Here is a 20,360-nt window from a genome sequence, read left to right on the forward strand (position 1 = left end):
TCTTTTCTCTTGATTCCTTGTTCTTGCCTGACCTTGCCTTTTGTAGTCCTAACCTATATCAGCGGCCCTTCCAGGTGACATGAGAAGTCAGGAATGGTAATGTATGTGTTACAGGCACTCATTAGGCCATGCTACTGATCTAAACTAGGATTCGGTAGATGGTGTGCTTCAAGGCTGGATTGATTTAGAACCTTACCATTTTCCTAGCAGTTATGTTTGAGTATGTGTATCTTGTCTAGCTGGTTGCATATTTTTAAGTCATTGTAACCCAAATGTCTTCTTTCCACCTACCTCAGTGCATTAAAAAAAAAAAGCTTTCTTGTTAAATTGTTAATGGCTGCTGCTTTTTTACTTAGTCTGGAGGACCACATTTTATCAACTTGTTGTCAGTTGGTATATACTGCATGCAGTAGTCTTTGTGCTGATCTCTTGTAATATTTGAAAAGATAATAAGTATGACAACAATTTCCAACTTTTTTCATAGTTTCTCATGCAGGCTTCCTAAGAAATTGAAAACAACACAATCTAAGTGAACTGTTATGTCTAGTGCTTTTTTAATACTGTCCATCTAGTTTCTTGTATTCAAATCTGTGATAGCTTAGAAAACATTCCTGAGTTTTGTTGGCTTAAGTCATTTGATCATTCATTATGGGAGTACCATCCAGATTGAGGTTCCATTCAAGTACATGAAAGAAAAACTAAGAATGGTAACTACCTTAGGAAGGTCTCTGCATCAGTTATGCAGGCTGATCAAGTGGAACAGAAGAGCCTTTTCTAAGGCTGTTTGTTCTGCAGAAAGTAGAACATAGAAGCAGCATATGAGAAACTTAAGTCCCAACTTTGAAAGGCTGTTAAAATTCTGTTTTAGCAGAAGTGAGATATCACAAGACATTGACCTTGATTTCAAGATATTCCCACATTCTCCTCATTGAGACTTGAGCAATTCCTATGGGATATACAGATTTTTGAAATGTAATCTTCTAATGCTTTTCTGCATTACATTTTTGACCCTGAAAATAGGTGGTAAAAGAGTGTATACATCAAGGCAAAAATTATTTAATGTTGGAGTTACTCCTCCATTGAATGCTTAAGTGATGTTTATGCTTCCTGATTTCAAATTTCAGATATGTGCAGAATTTTTTTTCAAAAGGCAGTACATCACATTTAATAGTTCTCTTTAATAGAAGAATAAATTTCACATTAATGTACAGAATTTCAAGGTGCCCTAAAAAGAAAATTATACTAACTTGTATCAGAAAGATGGATATTTGTTGTCTTGAGAAGAAAAAATGAGGAGAACTTGAGCTGCTTATGTTTGTAATTGGCTTGATGATCTTATCTTCTGAATTTTAGGAAGATACTGGCAAATCAGCTGACTAAGTTTCATTTGCTCTTCAAGAGCTGGAAAGGAAGAAGAACCAAAGTGGGAGAAGCAAATGTAGTGGAGTCCCTGGGAAGTGGACAGTTACTTAAATTTAATATACTACTGGTAGATATTTTGCCTTGCTGTGCAGTACAGTTTTCTGTAGACAAAAGTTTTGTGTAATACCTTGTTTTGATTAAAGTTATTTTTGCCAGTGGAAGCTTCTTGTTGCAAGATATTTGTAACCATTTAGAAAAGAAAGTAAAGTTTCTTCTTCATTTCTCTTCTGTTGAGGATTTTGTATTGTGACTGAATGTATGGTGTTTGCTGAATGCATTTTAATCTAAGGTAAGCATTTTGACAAATCTTATTTTATTTTCAAGGTATGGAATTTATGAACGATGCAGAGAGTTGGTGGAAGCTGGTTATGATGTTCGACAGCCAGACAAAGAAAACGTAACACTTCTCCACTGGGCTGCAATCAACAACAGAATAGATCTGGTGAAGTATGTATTAGACTTTAAGTTTAAAATTAATTATGTCCTTACAAATGTTGATTTGAATGTCTTTAAATTTAATATGTTTAATATGTCCTTTTTTCCATGACAATATGTCAAAGGTCTTGTCCATTAATGCACCTCTACCACTGTGACATACAGCATTGCATTTTCTTCCCACTGTTTACTAGTGTGCATGTAACTACTGGGGTGTCTAACTGTATCTAAAATTCCCTTCTCTTGATGCAGTTCTTGCACTTCAGATTCCTCTGTCTTTAGAGGATCTTGATTTTTAAATTTTTTTATCACTCGCCTTATTTTATGCTCTCCCACTCTTTTTTTGCAAGGCACTAGTTTATTTTATTTCCTCAGAATTAAACTATTTAGTGGTTTTTCTATTTCTTCAAGCCTATCACATCTTTCCCCAACTGTTCTCAATTTTTCCATTATGTGCAGTGGATAATTTCATTAAATATGTTGGCTATTAAGCTTGGTACTGCAGAGATAAAGTTGTTTACTCTTGTGATACTAGATCTCAGTGTCTTGTTTAGTGAGTGTTGACTATGTAAATTCTTTCCAGTGAAGTACCTTAGCAGCTTGTCTGTCAGGAGTGCAGGCTTGGAATTAGACTTCTCTTATTTTTAGTATTTCTTCATCCCATCTATTTTGAGACTTGAGATTCAGTGTACATAACAGTGAAACTCATTGATAAGAAAAGCTACAGAACCCTTTCCTGTTTCTCTAGAATCAGGGATGAGTGCCTAGAACACAATTCTGTTTTCATAATTACACTGATCTATTGATGTCTCTTCAACTCAGCTTTGTAAAAATGCAAAAAATGGCGTCGTGTCTCTACAGTTACTTACTTCCTACAGTAGTTCCCCATCCGCTGGGGAACTTTCTCCAGACAAGGATTTCTTTTCTATTTTTCCTTCCTCTAATAACAGTGACTGCATGCACTTTGATTCCTCAATCACTGAATGCAAGCTGTGGTAGTTTTCAAATGCCTGCCAAAGACTTAGTGATCCTAATGTGGCGATCAGTGGAAGTATTTTCTTCTTAAGGCGACCTCTTATGAGATCTGCTTGCTTTGAGTGTAAGTAGTTTGCTTAAATAGAACTTGATGCCTGGCATCTTCTATTGGAAGCTTAGATGACTCACTGAGAGTGGGATTGCCCAGTTCTTTCTTTCTTCAGGGACCTTCTCACCTAGCACAAATTTCCTTCTGCAAGATCTGCTTAGACAAATAGACTAACTTCTCAGTCTGGTTTTGCAGAAAATCTTACCATTTTTGTATACTGAAACCAAAATGCAGTGATAAATTTCAACTGAGTCTCAAAACACCCTTAAAGAAACATAAAATGTTATTTCAATGCACCATCTGGCAGGAGATTGTCGCCTTGTCTTTTCCCAGTTGTCAAACTGCAAGTTCTTCCTTCTAAATAAAACCTACTAACCAGTAAGCAGTTCTGCTGGCAGTAGAACCTGAACGTATTCTGCATTTCTGCAAGGCCCAGTGTTTGAATGAAGACAATCTGTTTAGTGTTCACCTCCCCATGAGTGGCTGTCACATCAGAGAGATGAATCCAAGCTTTGACTGTGAATTTCTCTGTGCTGTCTTTTTATCTAGACAAGATTTCCTTTGGAGCTCCTTCCCAAGGGGGAATAAATAGCTCTTCAGTTAGTAGCTGATACTTCACTGTAACAAAATTTCTTTGTTTCTTTACCATATAATGTGCTTTGTGTTTTCACCTAGGTGGGACAAAAACTTTCACAAAATCTCTGGTTTGTCTCATGGAGAAATAAAAAAAACTTGTGCAGAAAGATGTCAAAGTTTTGTTCTTTTAGTGTTGGAGACCAGTGGAGTGGACTGTCCTCCATCAATCAGAGCAGATCTTGTTTGTCTTTCACAATGTTTTTTTTTTTAACTTTGGCAAATCTGTTGAAGTACTTAATTGTGTCTGATGACTCTAAAGCAACTGTATAAAAGCTTTAGATGTGTTTAGTCTGACGTGCATTTTTCAGTTTCTCTTCCTAAAGGTTCCTAAAAGGGCTGTTTTTGAAATTTCATTCTCTGAATCAATAAGCACTCTAGAAAATGAAGGTGGTTACTTATGACTAATGTTTTTCAAGATTTTCTCTTTGTTGCCCTTCTTCTTGCCATGTCTTGAAACACTTAGCAGAGTTTGAGATGGCAGAAATTCAGTGCCGAGGATTTGAAGGACAGCTCATGTGGGTGGGAGAGAAGTGTTCATATATACCTGACAGGTATTTTCAAAGTGAAAAGTCTGTAGGCACATGCACTGGAAATGTGCAAACACAAATCTATAGCTAGGTATAGACAAAGGTTAGACAGTGGTGAATGAAAAACTGGAAGCCTTCTGGGAAGGCCTGGATTTGGAAACAGTAATTTCTTTATAAAGCGTGCATTTCCTTCTACAAAGGAGTAATGTTGCTAGTTTAGTGTTCCAGATAAAACAGCAATGACAGCAGTTCACAGAAATATTACAAAAGACTGTGAATATTAATTGCTGCAGTTAAAAATAGGTAACTTATTTTTTCTTACAGATAGCTCATCTTTTTATAAATGTTTTTGAGGAGAAAATAATGTCTATCCCATCATTTAGAAATACTTTTTAAATACTCAGATGATTTTTGTCCTTTGATTAATAATAATTGAAAAGTAAGTAAAAATCTCAGTCCTTCACTAAATGTGTAACTGAAGTGTATTCTCTGGGATCTATGACTTCAGCAGGGTTATTCCAGTGATGATAAAAGCTGCAAGTCTAACGGCATATAATTTAATTATTTAGCCAAAATTCTCTAAAATTATAGTCTTCTAGCACTATAAACTTTTACCAGTAATTCAGAATTCTATTTAATGTAACAGCCCCATAATATTTAAGAATAGTTTATTAAATACTTCTCTGGTAGCACAGTTTGTACTACTGTACATACTGTACACTGTATATAGCAATTGTTCTGTTTTAACTTAGAATAAAATTAGGAAATAGCATAATGTTTAAAACACTGTAGGAGGCATCTCTAGTTTCCCAAACCATGTCAGAAATGCAAGAAAATTGAAAGTATATGCATGACATCTAGAAAGGAAGGTTATGTGAAGGCAAGAAAAGGCTCCGGTCCTCTGATCTCAAGCTGCCTATTTTGCCTAACATCAGACATGCTCACCTGTGTCCTTTCAATTTAACCAAAACAATCAGTAATGTTTACTATTTCTGTTATTCCAGGTACTATATATCAAAAGGTGCTATTGTTGATCAGCTTGGAGGAGATTTAAATTCTACCCCACTTCACTGGGCAACAAGGTATGAAAAAATCTTCTGACATTTTCTTCTCTCTTTTTTTGCTTAACATGGAGTACTGGTGGTTTTATGGAACTGTTGTGTTTTATGGAAGTACTTTGTACTAGAATTAATTCAGTCTTTGATAACTGAGCTCACTGTGAATGTGGCATGTTTGAATTCAAAGTGCTTTCAGCATATGTTTTTTTTCTGATGTAGAGGAAGATGATTGCTACAGTAGGAGAAAAGTGAAGTATAGGCAATTTACTCTTGCTTCTGAGATCTTATTTTTCTCAAGTCATCTGAAATTCAGTGGCACTTTTGCAGATGGGTCGTAGGATGGTTTGGTGTGACATTGTCCTTGAAATGTTCTATTGCATATGTGGATTTTAAAAAAATATGTACTTAAAATCAGGGTTCTTATGTAGAAGATGGTCATGATAAATGGCTGGAAAAATTAAAGCCAGCCTTCAAGCAGTACCTGCTAGAAATAGTTGGGAAAGAAACAGTGTCCATATTAATATTTTAAACTGTAGATGGCAAAAGGAGACTTGGAAAATTAGCTTTTAGAAGATTTAATGTATCAAAATAATCTGTTTGCTAAAGGTGTGAGGACTTGCTTGTTAGCCTCTATTAAAGATTTTAGCTCCTATGTTTCTTTTTGTTACAGAACACAGTCTGTGATTCTGTGTTAATAGCACAAAATCTTGACTAAATTTCCTGGTGTTCATTCATACCTGTAATCAGTTCTGTGAAGCATTGTCTGAAGTGGCTTCTTTAAAACTGAAAAGGTCTTTTGCTCGTGTCAGAAATGGTGTACTGACACTTAGGCACCGTGTCTAAAAGAAGGATATGCCTGTGCTCATTAAGCTAAAAAGATGCATAAACTTTTAAGATAGTATGGAGAAAATGTAGATCTTCAGTTTTCCTTTTTCCCCCTACTTTTGTTTTACTACAGTTTTTAATCCCCACAAAAAGGAAGAGTATCTAGCCAGTTTGACATCTCTTCAAATAGCAGGTTTCATATGTGGTTTGTAACAAGTCATAGTAGATTAGATTTCTCAATCATAACTTGATTTTTTGGTTGACTGTCTTTTTTTGCTGTGCAGTACAGTTAAACAAATGGCATGTGATGAGTGCACTATATGCATAGAATTTCTCATATGAATGAGTTTGCTTACTCTCTGAGAATCAGATCATGGCAGTTGCTGTTTTTAAAGTATGAGTTTAAGTGTGGGAATTCTGATAGTGTAATTAACTGCTAAACATACTTGTTGTTTTTCATTATTCAAATTTTAATAGTTTTCCTGCATATAGTTATTCAGTTGTTTGTTTTTTGTGTTTTGTTGCATTTAGACAGGGTCACTTATCCATGGTTGTACAGCTGATGAAGTATGGGGCAGATCCGTCGCTAATTGATGGAGAAGGATGTAGCTGTATTCATTTGGCTGCCCAGTTTGGACATACTTCGATTGTTGCTTACCTGATAGCAAAGGGACAGGTAAATTTTAAGTAATACCATATTTAAATAGATTCTACTAAATTTTAGAGTAGGAACACAGTTTAAACTTAAACCTGTCATTAAGGAGATGCAAAATACTTGCCTGAATAAATATAAGAATAATTCCATGTCCTTTTTTGTAGACTACAGTGTTGATGTGCCACCTATTAACTGATTTCCTGCAACAGTCATCTGAGTACTTTGGCTTTAATTCATGCCTGCCTAATGTAGTGTATGGAAATTCTCATTCTTTATTTCTAATGAATTGAATCTTAAAATGTAGCTATGACAATGGTAGCAAGTGTTGTAGAATTCTTCAGTGAGAATGAAACAACCCCAAACCTTCTTGCTAGCCCCTTATATTACTGCTAGATCTGTAAAGTGTGTATATAATGTGTATTCATTACTCTTCCTGTTATGTCTCATCTGTCATTCTGTCTGCTCAAAAACTTGATTGTGTTTTTTGCTATGCACCCTGCACTGTAATTTGTAGATTTACTCACCCATAGGCATGTGCCTGAGGCACAGATTTTATTTACTGTGTAAACCATATAGGAAAGTGAAAGCTCTCCTCTTGTATGACAGTCCTACTAATGCTGTTCACACTTCTCTATTCTGCTTATTCTTTCAAATACCAAGTGAGATATGATCCAGTGAGTCATGTAGAATATGAAATCAGTGAGTTTGGTCTGTGTAAAACAAATACTGAATTTGCTGCAGAAAATTACTTACACCTGTACTTGTGAAAAACCCCAAGCTACTGCTCCAGGCAGTATTCAGTTTGTATCTGTTTGGTAAAACAGTACTTAGTGTATGATGAAGAGTAAGCTAGGCAAAAGAAGAGTCTGATCCTATTCTGTACAACTGTTTTGTAAGAAATAATTATTGGAGAGGAGGGTGTTTATAGAGGAGCAAGTTTTGTAATTTCTTTTCAAATTATGTATAATTGCATGTGGGCTTTATGTTACTAGAAAAATCTTGCTGGTATTATACAAGTGTGAATTTGTTTAGAGCATAGCATTAATAAAGCACTAGTAGCCTTTAAAGTATTCTACTGTGGTTATGAAGTCTCCCTGTGCTTGTCTTCATGTTTGTATACAGATTTTTCCTGTTTATTTGAACATAAAATGCTTCAATTGAAAAGAAGCTGTATGTCCTTACATGAGTGCATACATAAAGACACAAAAAGTGCCTTAAAATTTAAAACTGTTAATTTGAAAATAGCTCTTCTTACAAATAGTTTTTAAAACAATGATTTTTATTAAATCTCTCAAATATTTTCAAGTATGATTTTGGTATTCTTTTCATGATGTAAATTTAAGTTAATTTTAACAGTAATTTTTCACAGTGCTTCAAAAAGTTCCACTTGAAAAATTATGTATTGATTTGTATGTTTAAAATCTAGTAATATCAATAGCATTATAATAACAATCCCTAAGATGATTGTTCTCTAGCTACATTACATACAACTACAGAACCTTTAGTTTATCTAGAAGCCAGGGGAGATACATGATTCTGTTTTTAAATTTTCCTTCAATTAGTACTGAGGTCACTAATTTTTTCTCTTTATTTCTTTCCCCACCTTCCTGGTGGTGCTGAGATTCAGATTTGGATGAACTGCTTTTGTTTTTGTGGGCTTACCATTTATACTGCTACTTATTTTCCTTTTGCCTTTACAGAGACCAGGTTCCCTTATATCTAAAGAGTAGGCTAGCCCTTGTTCTGAACCTAATTCTAGCAGCTGTGTGGCAAGTGACAGCTAAATAAATGTCAAAATGAAGGTCAGTGTAGGCTGTTGTGCTGTGTTAGTTCAGATCCTCATGCCTTTGTGGATGAGTGTGGCCAATGAAAAGCCAACTTTCATAATGGAATAGAGGACTGACAGGTGGATTGAGAAATTGTTCCTAATTGCTGCCTTGTCAATTTTTGAGACAGATCTGGAACCCAGCTTCAGTGTTGCTGTTTCACTTTCTTCTGGGCTGTAGCAGCCAACGGTAAAATTTGCAATCTGAGGCTTGAGTGAAGGGGAAGAACTCTTGGTCAGATGCACTCTGGCTTTGATTGGAAGTGAACCCATTTTCATGCCAGCAAGTACTACTCAGCCAAGAGGCAGCAGTGGCTGATAGATATTGCATTTTCTTTAGTCCTGCCTCTTACTGAATTGTGAAAGACTGATACCTGGCTGTATCAGAATTTGAACATGTTGTTTGTGTCACTAGGTTGCCTGGGTTAAAATCAAGTGTGGTACAGGTACATGGTATAAATATAATGAGAAATCAAGTAACAGAATCTGTAGCACAGTTCAAGTTTAGGTAAGACCTTTATGTAAAAAAAATGTGAGAAAGAAAAACTGAAAAAGCGGTTGAAGGCACTTAATAATGTGCAGTGTACAATTTGACTGCTTGATCTTGTGCTTAGAGGCATATCAGGAGCTTACATGCACAAACATTGACCTGGAATAAGTTAGGATACAGATGTGGTATATGAATGGTTAAATAATGTGTTCTTATCCTGTGCATGTGTGAGGTTAATCACAGATAATGAGTGACTGTAAGGTTGCTTGTAGGGTGAAAATATGTAAAAAATATTCTACTTCTAAAATCACAGTTTAACTATTTTATACTCATAGTTCAACTATCACTTTCATAGTTTAACTAGCACTTACTCATCAAGTACATCCTTTTATTTTCAAAGTTACAGTTTTGTATGTTAACTAATGTCTCGAGCTATGTAGGGTCACCTGAGCTGTGGCTTAGAAGTGAGTGGCATCTAGGTTGAGAGATGCCAGTGTGGTACCAGCAGCTGTGGTTGCTTTGGTGCTGTGATCCATGAGCATTACGTAGAGAATTATAGGCCTAGCTGTGTTCTTCCTTATGATTCAAGCCTGACTGTGTTTGACCGACTAGGGTATTCAGAACGGAGCTTTTGTTTGAAGGAATTGAGTAGGTTTAGTTCTGTGTGTTGTCTTCTTTGTTGGTCTGTGCTCTGTTCTATGTGACTCTTAAAAATCTCCGCTTTAATGGGAATCTTACAAAATCTCTGCTTCTAGTCTGTAACTAGCACATCTTTTCTAAGTTAAGAAATATTGTCAGACTTACATCAGCCTTACTGATAAATCTTCTTTACTATATGCTTTTAAAGCCTTTTTTCCTTTCCCTGGGCAACAGTTCATGTGAAAGAGATCTTTTCCTTATGGAGAGTAGGATTCTGAGCAAGGATGTGATGGGTCTTTTCTATGAAGGTCTGTGTTTTGTGAAATAAGCAGTAATGGTTCTAAAGAGGATCAGACTCCTGGTTCCTTTCTGTGTGATTTAAAGTAATTCTAAGTGGGATCTCTTGATGCTTTCTGTGCATATTTAATCACAATACTGGTTTGACCATTCTTGTTAAATCTCCTGGTAAGCCTAATGCTGCTCTGATCTCTTCAGAATCCTTCTTTGTCAACTCTTGCTTTCAGAAAGTAGTATTAAGCAGCAGAAGAGTTGCTGCAACTCCTTTTCATGCAGAAAGCTCTTTCTCCCCAGTATTTCTGCCTCACTAAAAGCTTTTTGTGCAATGTTGTATTAGTGTCCTAGGATTAAGTCTGGTTATCTTTGCATGTGAAAAGTTTTTTCTCCTTCAGAACCAGAGTTGTGCTTTAGAAACATGAGGAAATTTTGCTCGTTGTGGTCCACAGAATTCACACTTGAACCACGTGCGAAGGGCAGCAGTATGTGCAACTTTTGATCATTGCATCACTTATTGTTTGAATCTTTGGTTCTTGCAGTGCTTGCACCATGTCCTAACAGCACAGGCATGCCCCTCTATGAGCCCTGATCTGTCACTGAGAGTTAAACAAGAAAGTAATGTTCAAGTGCCTGCTGGACGCTGCAGAATAGAAGAACAGTCTCTTAATATGAACCAGCTGCTGAAGATTTAGTTCTTTGCCTCAACCCTCTCCTTGTCAAAAAGCAGGAGCAGAGCTTCCTTTTTAAAATGCCTCAATCTGTGCTTATAGTAGTGATCTGGAGAAATAACAAGGAATTTTTGATGAGAGATTTGTTGGAGCACGTCTACTATCTACAGCTATGTCATCTTTGTTACATCTGTACAGCAGTGCGCAAGTGAATCTTTGCTTTGCCTCTTGTTAAAGTTCCTTTGAACAGGGATCTGCTTCAGCCAACGTAGTAGCTTAATATGAGTAGTAGCTGTAGCTTGCCTAGGTAACTTACAGGTAGGGAATGCTCTGGAGCTGATGGGTTTGGATTCTTTTAGCTGACTGTCATCTAGTGTGCAAAGTGTAGTTTGGATTTGTCAGGTGGAATCATTGAAGGAATTGTTCTACTTACATCTAAACACATTCCTACTGTCACAAAGAGATGCTTTTCTGTACAAAATCTAAAGATGAAGGAGTGCTTGTTCCTGTTGCAGTAATTTGTACAATCCTCCAAGTATGTTGTTCACATGGTGTGAGCTGTGAATCCAGTGTGAGTTGTGCTTCTCAAGGATGAATGAACTTGAGATTGGGCTGTGTTTCTAACTTCCTTCATGATTTCAACCACAGGGGGTTAATGGCAATGCCAGCAGTTGCATAGTCCTGGTAGGCTCAAAAGGATCTAACCTATACAAGTACTGTGGGCAAACAGAGTTGGATCCTGATCTCAAACCATGTAACTCCTCTGAACAAATAGTACAAGCAAGTAAATCAAGTAACTGTTCTTCTTCTCCTTCATCAGCTGTGTTTTTTAAATAATGTTTTTTTTTTAAAACTAAGCAACAGAGTAAAAACTCCAAAATACAAAGTAATCTGCAGGCTAGAGGTGTTTTAAAAGCAATTATTTGGAGGTGCTAAGTTGGATTTTCTGGAAAACAGCTGCCTGGGTCAGGCTAGCAGCAGTGTGAGTAGGGATACCAGGGTGCTGGGCATTTTGTAGACTCTGAAGCAGAGGAGGTTCTGGGGGTGACAGAAAGCAATATCAGTCACTTTCTGGGTTTTTGTCAGAAATTTCTGTAGCAGAAGACTTCATTGAAATGCTTTCCAATCTATTTTTCCTAGTAAAACTGAGAGAAGTGGTATAAGAAATGTCATAGCTCAGTTGCCTCTTCATGTCCTGTGTTACCTTAACTTGCAGTGATTTTGTTAGTGCTGGTGTGGGAAATCTGCCCAAATGTGCTTGAGAGTCTAATCTGTCTCCAAATATTTAGGAATTACCAATTGCTCTAGGCAGGAGGGGAAAGAGATTATAGATCAGTTTTATTTCTGAGGAGGTTGTTTTTATTAATGGCTGTTTATTCTTAAAATTCTCTCACATTAATTAACTGGATATCCAGATACATAAATACCATTGGAACTCAGTGAACTATGGGAAATTGCTTTGCAAGTGGAAAAATAGGTGCAACTAGCATTTAGTAGGATGTAGAATTCAGACAGTGGTATTTATAGTAATTTATCAAGTATCTTTTCAAATATTGGTACATTATTTTAATTTTTTTCTGCTTTTTAATGCAATAATGCACCACCTGTATATATCTTCAATATTGAAGATAAATAGGAAGTTAGAAATTACTGATCTTACACAGTATGACTGTTTCATAGTTTCCAAAATAGATTATAACAGTTATTTTTTGGCAATGGTGGCATCAATGTTTGTTTTCATTTTTTAAATACTGTTTGAGTGCTAAAAGCTTGCCAGTTTTTCTTCCAATTCAGATAATTAGTCTTAGAACACTGCTTCTCATTGAAAACATTGCATCTCCTGGATCTTCAGTATGCTTACTTACCTCACCAACTTTTTTTTCTTTTCTTTTTTTTTAGGATGTAGATATGATGGATCAAAATGGAATGACACCTTTAATGTGGGCAGCTTACAGAACACATAGGTAATACAATCAGTTTTGACTTAGTGTTAATCAAGTGGCATATAGTAGTGACTGGCTTAGGGAGTTTTTTGGAAGTTTTTTTCCTTTTCTTTCCACAGTTGCCATTTTATCTTTCTTCATTTATGGTTATTGTGAATTTATCCCACTTGGTAGCTCAGCCCCACACCGCCAGTTCTTCACTCCTGCCAAGTGGGATGAGAAGGAGAATCAGGAGGGTAAAAATGAGAAAATTCATGTGTTGCAATAAAGACAGTTCAATAGATAAAGCAAAATAAGGAATTCATTTGTTACATCCCTTCAGTAGGCAGAAGTTCAGCCATTTCCAGGTCACCAGGGCTCTGTCACCTGTAACAGTTGCTTGGCAAGGCAGATGCTGTAACTCTGAAATGTCTTCTGCTTCCTACTTCTCTTCCCCAGCTTTATTGCTGAGCACACTGCCATGCAATACTGGATATCTCTTTGGTCAGTTGTCCCTGCTGTGTCCTCATCCAACAGTTGTGCACCCCCAGCCTGCTCACTGGTAGGGCAGCATGAGGAACAGCAAGGGCCTTGACCCTGTGTCAGCCCTGCTCAGCAATAGCTAAAACATCCCTGTGTCTTCAATACTGCTTTGGTCACAAATCCAAAACACAGTAGGAGCTACTGTGGAGAAGATTAACTTGATTTTAGCCAAACACAGTACAATGACTTTTTCAGGAGAGAGGGTACTATGAAGAAGTCCTCAGTAATCCTTCCTGTGGTGATGACTGGAAAAAATGGATTAAAAATAACTCTTCTCCAAAGAACAAATGTTTGAATTAGATTCCTGTTTGGAAGGGCCTATCTCTATCTATTATTGGGAGGAACACAAACTAGCTCTTAGCAATACTTGCTATTGCCAACATTCACACCCTATTTTAGTTTCATCTTCTGGTTTGTGAAGTGGAAACATAACATGTTTTGAATTTCATTGTTTAAGTATATAATTGTGTGCATATTTTTACAGATCTGTTAGTAGTGTTAGATTCTGGTAAACACAAAACTAGAGCTGTAGAACAAATGTTTCTTGATATCCCAGAATGAGCTGTCTTAGGGAGATCCTTTAAAGTCAACAGAATAGTGGTTGGTTTTGGTGGGAAGAGATTTTGAGTCATTCATAATTGGCAGCAAAAAATGTCACTTTGCTATTATAGTGTACCTGATCAATGATCTTCATAGATATGGAATGCATCAACAATAAGTTGTGATGTATTTGAGTTCATCTGTAGCTCTAACAAGAATTTTCTTTTCTAGTGTGGATCCAACACGATTACTACTTACATTTAACGTTTCGGTTAATCTGGGAGACAAGTACCACAAAAACACAGCATTGCACTGGGCTGTGCTAGCAGGAAATACTACAGTCATTAGTCTTCTGTTAGAAGCTGGAGCTAATGTTGATGCTCAAAATATTAAGGTAAACATTTGGTCTGGTTTAATTGTAAGTGGTTTGAGGCAGAAATAACAGAGACTATGATAAATCTCAAGAATAGGTGGGTATTGTTGGGATTATTGTGGGTATAGTGGGATCATGAAAACAGAGCAAAAGCAATGCCACTAATTTGTCATTTGGCAAATTTTTTCCTAAGAGTGATGCATAGCCACTAGATTTGCACCATGAAAGATGCTCAAGGAAGTTATTTAACAATGATTATGTGTAAATATAGGACAATGGGATGTGCGATTAGATTGCATGTGAAGACTGGTGTATTTGGATGCAAAATTGGAAACCTGACCAAATATGTTCTAGTGAAATTTTGGGGTGACTGTTTGTTGGAATGAGGTGTGAGACATCTCAATCCTGTCCAGGGAGCTGACAAATGCTCTAGTCAGTCTCCCGGAGCCAGTAAGCAAATTGGAGGCCTGAAAATGCTGATAAGAGTCAAATAAGCAAATAGGCTCTTTTTATGCATGTGAACTTAGCTTGCCTGATTACCAGAATTCCTTAACTATGAATCTAGATTCTGTACTAGCAGAGCCATCTCCAGCATATGTTAGACCAGCAAAACAGCTCTTAGAATTTCTGCCACAGACTTGGAGCTTCTCCAGCCTTGGAAGGTGTGCCTTTGGAATGTGGTTTTGTCCATTACTTCCAGATACTCTGTATATCAAATTAGATGCATTTTGCTACCCAAGCTGTTTCATCTGTGGTGTCAAAGAAGAAATCACTTGTAGAAAAAGAATTCTCTACTTAGTTTCTCTTCAAATACTTGTATTTTCCACTCAAAGAGTGTTATGCTTGAAAACACAGCTGTAACTTAATTTAATTTATTTGTCCTTTCGCCATTTTTCCTACTGATGGCTGGGGCCTCTTTTGCTTAGCCACAAGTGATAGAAATATATATATATGTAAAAAAAGTACACATCAATTATCTTGGAGAGCATGCAATAGCCTTTCTAAGGGAGCAGCCAAATTTTGCTGGCAGCTTTTTAGGTACTACATCCATTTCAGAATATCAGAAATGCTCATAATCATGAATGAAAACTCATTACAAGGAATCACTTGTATACATGTTTAAAACAAATAATCTAACCTCTTGTATGGACTGAGGTGAAGCTACATTAATTATTCCTGGTCTGTAAGGTCAGTTGTGTGAATGATTCTAGTCTCACTTCTGGTGTTGAAAAGCTATTTTCCTATGCCACCTATGGTAAAAAATTAAGGTATTTTTGTGGGAAAAAAATCAGTATGTCATACCTTACTTGTCTTGGCAGACTGATTAGTGTGACAAGAGTTCTAAAGTTGTCACTGTACCTACATTTCTGGACTTTTATAAAATCTGTAACAAAAATTTCTGTGTTTGGCTATATGAAAAAGTATATGCTAGCCTGAAGTAGTTAATGGTCTTGCCTTCTTTATTGACAGACAGCAGCAGTCAGTAGAAAAATAGGTTTTTGAACCTGCTGGATCATGATACTTTTCTAGTCATGCCAGAAGATATGTGTCTGGTTTCACTGACCACTGCCTATCTTCTGCAGTGAAATCTAGGTTTCTTGCATGCCTTCCCAGGTTTTTGGGATCTTCAGAGGATCAAAATCATTTGAGCAATGGCAGTTTTGCCATCCAGCCAGTGACTGTACTGGATGCTGATTTAGGTGGTAGTAAATATATAGGAAATACAAACATTTGGTTGATTCTTAAAGGCCAATAGAAACTCAGTTTGGTGCCCCTCCTTTGACTGTTCAGCAAAAGTGTTCTTTGAGCCAAAAACTGGTTAAGTGTTTGGCTCATGTTGCCTCAGAAATAAAAGGAATTGTGAAAGGCTTCTTTCTGATGCAGTCAGTTCCAGATTCCTGCAGCACTCTTTAGTGAATTCCTTTTCTCAGATAGCCCATGGAATTGACCAAGAATGGTGGTGAGACAGCTGATATTACAGAAATGCATTGGCTGAAAGTTGTTCATCTTCTTCAAATGATGACACAACTGAAATATTAGATGTGATCTTTGACTTTATTGTTATCAGCTCTAGTCAGTCTGTGCTAGAAAGGCACATGCTGCTGGCTGCCTAGGCTTGGAACAAATTGGGACCAGTCATCTCTGCAAGGTGTTCTTTACTTTGCACGACAGTTTGTGAAGTATTTGAACGGCAGCACTCTTATCCTAGAGCAAAACTTGATACAAGCAGTGACTTAGTCCTGTTTTGTTATTTACTCTCTTTTTATTAAGCTGTACAAGAAATTAATATTTTCTGTTTGGTAGTAAGATACGTATTTAGTTTTTGAGAACTAATGTTAGAGTTGGAAGCTGTATTTCAGTAATCAAAATAGAGTGGATTTTTTGTTTGGTTGATTTTTTTCTTAAGGAAGTTTTCTTGCCAGATCAGTAGGCAGGTTGGGCAGATGAGAATAGGATTTCCCAGGGAGCCAGGTTATCACTGGGGACTTGGAGAAAACTTGTAAATTTTATTTAAGTATGAGCAGAAACTCCTTTTTTTGGTAGAGACATATAGACCTAAAAGAGCTCTTATGGTCTAAGAAAGATTTCCTTTTTTTTTTTAATCTATAAGTGAATCATTTATTGAACTTTAAATGTAGTTTCTTGATTATGCAGTGTATCTTAGGCTTGTCCATGGAAGTATGCATGTACAGTTCCCTATTGTAATGACTCTTCAGATTATTTTTTCTATGTAAATACTTTAAATATGTATTACTGAAGCCTTATTGCTTGCTGACAATTTTAAGTATGTTACGAGATTAAGTTCCCCAATACATTTTTTTTTTAAATTTTTAAGGAAGTCAGCCATCAACTACTCCTATAAAGACAAGAGAATATCAAAATGGCCAGATGATGAGAGGCATAGTCAAAGACTTCTTTAAAGCTCCGTCAATTTTTTTATCTAGGCAGTTCCTAGGTGTCTCATGGCCCTCTAGTGGAAGGGATGCTCAGCTGGACCCCAAGACAACTTCAGGATTTACTTGGGAGATCAACTCCCAGAGGGGATTGCTTGTCCACAGGTAATCTTTACAGTCTGGATATATAAGGTGATACTAAAACAACAGCATCTCTGGAGTTTCCTAGATATTAGCAATTCAAGGTGCTATTAAACCTGTGATAAAACAGGCACCAGTAGTTTGATTTCAGGCATTTCTGTTGAGACTGGAGTTCATTTAATCTGTTTTTTTTAAACATCTGGCTAAATAACTTTGAAGCCAAGTCAGAAGGTTATTCTTTTTTAACTGATTTTTCTAGTTAAACTTCTCACACAAAAGGTGTGAAAGGTCCTGTTAAGTAGCGAAAAGCTTCACCTCATAATTTATATTCTATGTTATTTACTCTCTTAAAGATTTGGAGCAAGATTTCAAAGGCAGAGATGACATTTAAGTACTCAGTTCCCGTTGTCTTTCTATGGGACATAGGTAGCTAACTGCAGTTTTTAATCTTTGAAATCACTTCTGTCTATAGTAATTATTGCCCTTTCTGGGTAGTTTCAGTTTCTAGTACCTGTCTCACTTTTTTTTTAGGAGGGGGCCGAGCGATGGAGGATTCAGCCATTTTTCAAGCCTCCATGAATGATTTGTTTAGGAGGGGAGTTAACTCCAGTAGAAGAGAGGAAGAGTCAAATGCAAAACTGAAGCTGGAGGTACCTGCAATTGGTTGTCTCTTGCCTCCTCTATAATTTTAGACCAAGTCAATAACTTTTTCATTTATATCTCTTCCTAAGTGTTTAAAAAATCAAGTCAGTTTAGTAGGCACTTTTGGTCCCTGTATCTTTCACTCTGTGTTTCTCTTTTGCTGCATCTGTTAGTCCTTTCTGAAATTACAGAAATAAAAACATGAGCCATTGCTGGCTTAGCACCCAAAATACATGAAACACAAGCTCAGAGTAAAAGCTCAGAATTTTGAAATAAGTTGGATGTGAACACTCAGTTTATTCTTTCACGTTTTCTTCCTAGGACTTTCATAACTGAAATAAACTTAAGAACATTAGGCTGGTGGAAAAAAAATATCCCAGAAGCATTCCATAATACTAGTAACTTCAGTCTGCCAAAAAGCAGAAGTCAGGCTTTAGACTTGGGAGAGTTTCCATGATCCAGTGGGTCACAAGTTCTTATTCTTTGCTTGATTTCTGCTGCCTGTCAATAGCTGAGGGGGTAGCACAGTCCTTGCTTTACAGACTAGTAGACTGTGTGTAGAATAGTGGAACATAGATTTGTTCTATGCCAAAGGCAACAATTATTACTGTCAGGACATACATCTCATCAGAATCATACATTCAATATGCTACTTGTGCACACTTGTATAGTTACGAGAGAGTGAAAAACAAAAAGGAATGAATGATGGTTGGTGTCAAGTAAGCTGCAGAGCAAAAAGTATGCCAGGATGTAGTTAAATGGCTTTGAAATGTGTTAGTTTTAACAGCCAATCTTCTGTTTCAAAAGTTTTGCAAATGCATTTTATTTTAAATTGGATGTTTCCCACATTTTTACTTCTGACAGGGCGAATCACCACTTGATCTTGCAAAACAAAGGAAGAACGTTTGGATGATCAATCATCTACAAGAAGCAAGGCAGGCAAAGGGCTATGATAGTCCATCCTTCCTGAGAAAACTAAAAGCAGATAAGGTAAGTAGTAGCAAAACACTTGTGTAAATCAATCTTATGGCTGCTCTTGGTTTGGGGACCTCTGTGTTTGTTTAAAAGAAGTTCAGGACTGTGGTTTCCCCACATTTCAGCTTTAAGGAATGTCTTCTTATTATGACTAAAGTCATAATAAGGGAAAAGGGAAAAAAAGTGCTTTATTTAAGGCAGGAGGAAATAAAACCCTAAGCTTCTATACACTTACTTTTAGTTTTTGTGGTAGCTACAAGAAAGTGTCAGGAAAGTATTGTGTGGTCATGTTAGCCAAGACATTCCAAAACTGATTCTCAGGTAGCTGAGGAAAAAAGCATTTTGGGTATCCTGAACTCTGATCTCCTTTCTAGTTATGTATTGTTTATTGTTATTGTGTTGAATGAAAGAAGCAGTCAGTCTCAGCAGTATAAACTAATACATGAATCACTAATGTGGAGGCCTTTTGCTTCTCAGAGCATTGTTTAATACTGCAGATAGGAAGAGGCCATAAATGACGGTGTAAGGTTTAGCATACTGCTCTAGCATGAAGCACTCTCTTCCTACATATTGTTTGATAATTTAAAGAGAGTTAATGTTTTCTTCTTAGTATTCATCAACATTTAGGCAGAGTGTTGGACTGGATATTAAGTGTTGCTACCACTGATATAATTTTTTAAAATAAAGATACATTGCATCAAGATGCTGAAAGTACTGCTACAGTCTGGGCTTTAACCCTGTGGTACTGTAACACTGCTGTGATTATTGACCTGAAGTGGTTTGTATATTTCATTGTCACTGTACTTTAATTATTTGGAAAGAGTTCAGTGGTTTCATCAGGAGTCGTATCCACACAGTGTAAGACAAAAAAGGTCATATCTTTATTAATAGATGCTTCAGTATGGCTTAAAAACTGCAGTTACACGAGTAATAAAAATTTACTGACCTTGTCATGTCCTGTGTGGCAGTTCATACACATACGGATTTGTTAAAAAGAGTTAATGTTGCTTGATTCTGGATTAGTAGCAAAGTCTCTAGAAGACAGTTCTAAAACAAAGTTATCAATTTGTAATATGACTTTAGGAAGGTTTATTTTCTTTGCAAATTCATTGGAGATGTGTAAAGACAAGAAATGAGGAAAATTTGTGAAGATTTATCCCCCTGAATTTTCTTGAAAATTTAAGTTTTTATGACTGTCGTGTTTATTATACAATCTGTTCCTGAAAACAGAGTTACTCACTGGTGTTTGTTTCTCTATAGGAATTCCGTCAGAAGGTGATGCTGGGAACTCCTTTCCTAGTTATTTGGCTGGTTGGGTTTATAGCAGACCTAGACATTGATTCTTGGCTCATTAAAGGGCTAATGTATGGTGGCGTTTGGGCTATGGTACAGTTTCTTTCAAAGTAAGTGTTTTACTGGGACACTGTCTATTTAGTGTGCATGTAAGAAGTATTTTGCTGACATCTTTATTGGATAGATAACCTTCAATTTCCATTTGTTGGAATTGGTCTTTATTTCTGCAAAAGATCTTGTGCAACTATAGCTCCTGTAATGCTCTATTGTCTTGTGAGACCTGGAATTATCTTGGGTGAATACTGCTGAGCTAACAGAAGCTAACAGCAGAACAGAAATTCAGTCATTATCCAGAGGAGGGTGCTGATTGTCTGTCTACAAAGAGTTATCAGCATGAATGTTGCAGAAAGGAAGCAATGGAAAAGTTGCTATAAAGTAATAAAGTCAATGTGCAAATGTACTATTAAAACTGTTTTCTG

At 36.5% G+C, this 20,360-nt stretch overlaps 1 protein-coding gene across 1 annotated transcript in view; it reads left to right on the forward strand.

Annotated features, from left to right (window-relative positions):
* The window catches only part of ZDHHC17 (zinc finger DHHC-type palmitoyltransferase 17), a 65,564-nt gene that overhangs the window by 23,426 nt on the left and 21,778 nt on the right, over positions 1-20,360 (forward strand). The window contains exons 3-9 of the mRNA XM_064701978.1: positions 1,747-1,869; positions 5,109-5,186; positions 6,519-6,663; positions 12,458-12,522; positions 13,795-13,957; positions 18,478-18,603; positions 19,849-19,991. Of these exons, the coding sequence (XP_064558048.1) occupies positions 1,747-1,869; positions 5,109-5,186; positions 6,519-6,663; positions 12,458-12,522; positions 13,795-13,957; positions 18,478-18,603; positions 19,849-19,991 (843 nt within the window). The remainder of the gene's footprint in view (positions 1-1,746; positions 1,870-5,108; positions 5,187-6,518; positions 6,664-12,457; positions 12,523-13,794; positions 13,958-18,477; positions 18,604-19,848; positions 19,992-20,360) is intronic.

Source organism: Zonotrichia leucophrys, chromosome 1A (assembly GCF_028769735.1).
Source record: "Zonotrichia leucophrys gambelii isolate GWCS_2022_RI chromosome 1A, RI_Zleu_2.0, whole genome shotgun sequence".
In the NCBI taxonomy this organism is placed as follows: domain Eukaryota; kingdom Metazoa; phylum Chordata; class Aves; order Passeriformes; family Passerellidae; genus Zonotrichia; species Zonotrichia leucophrys.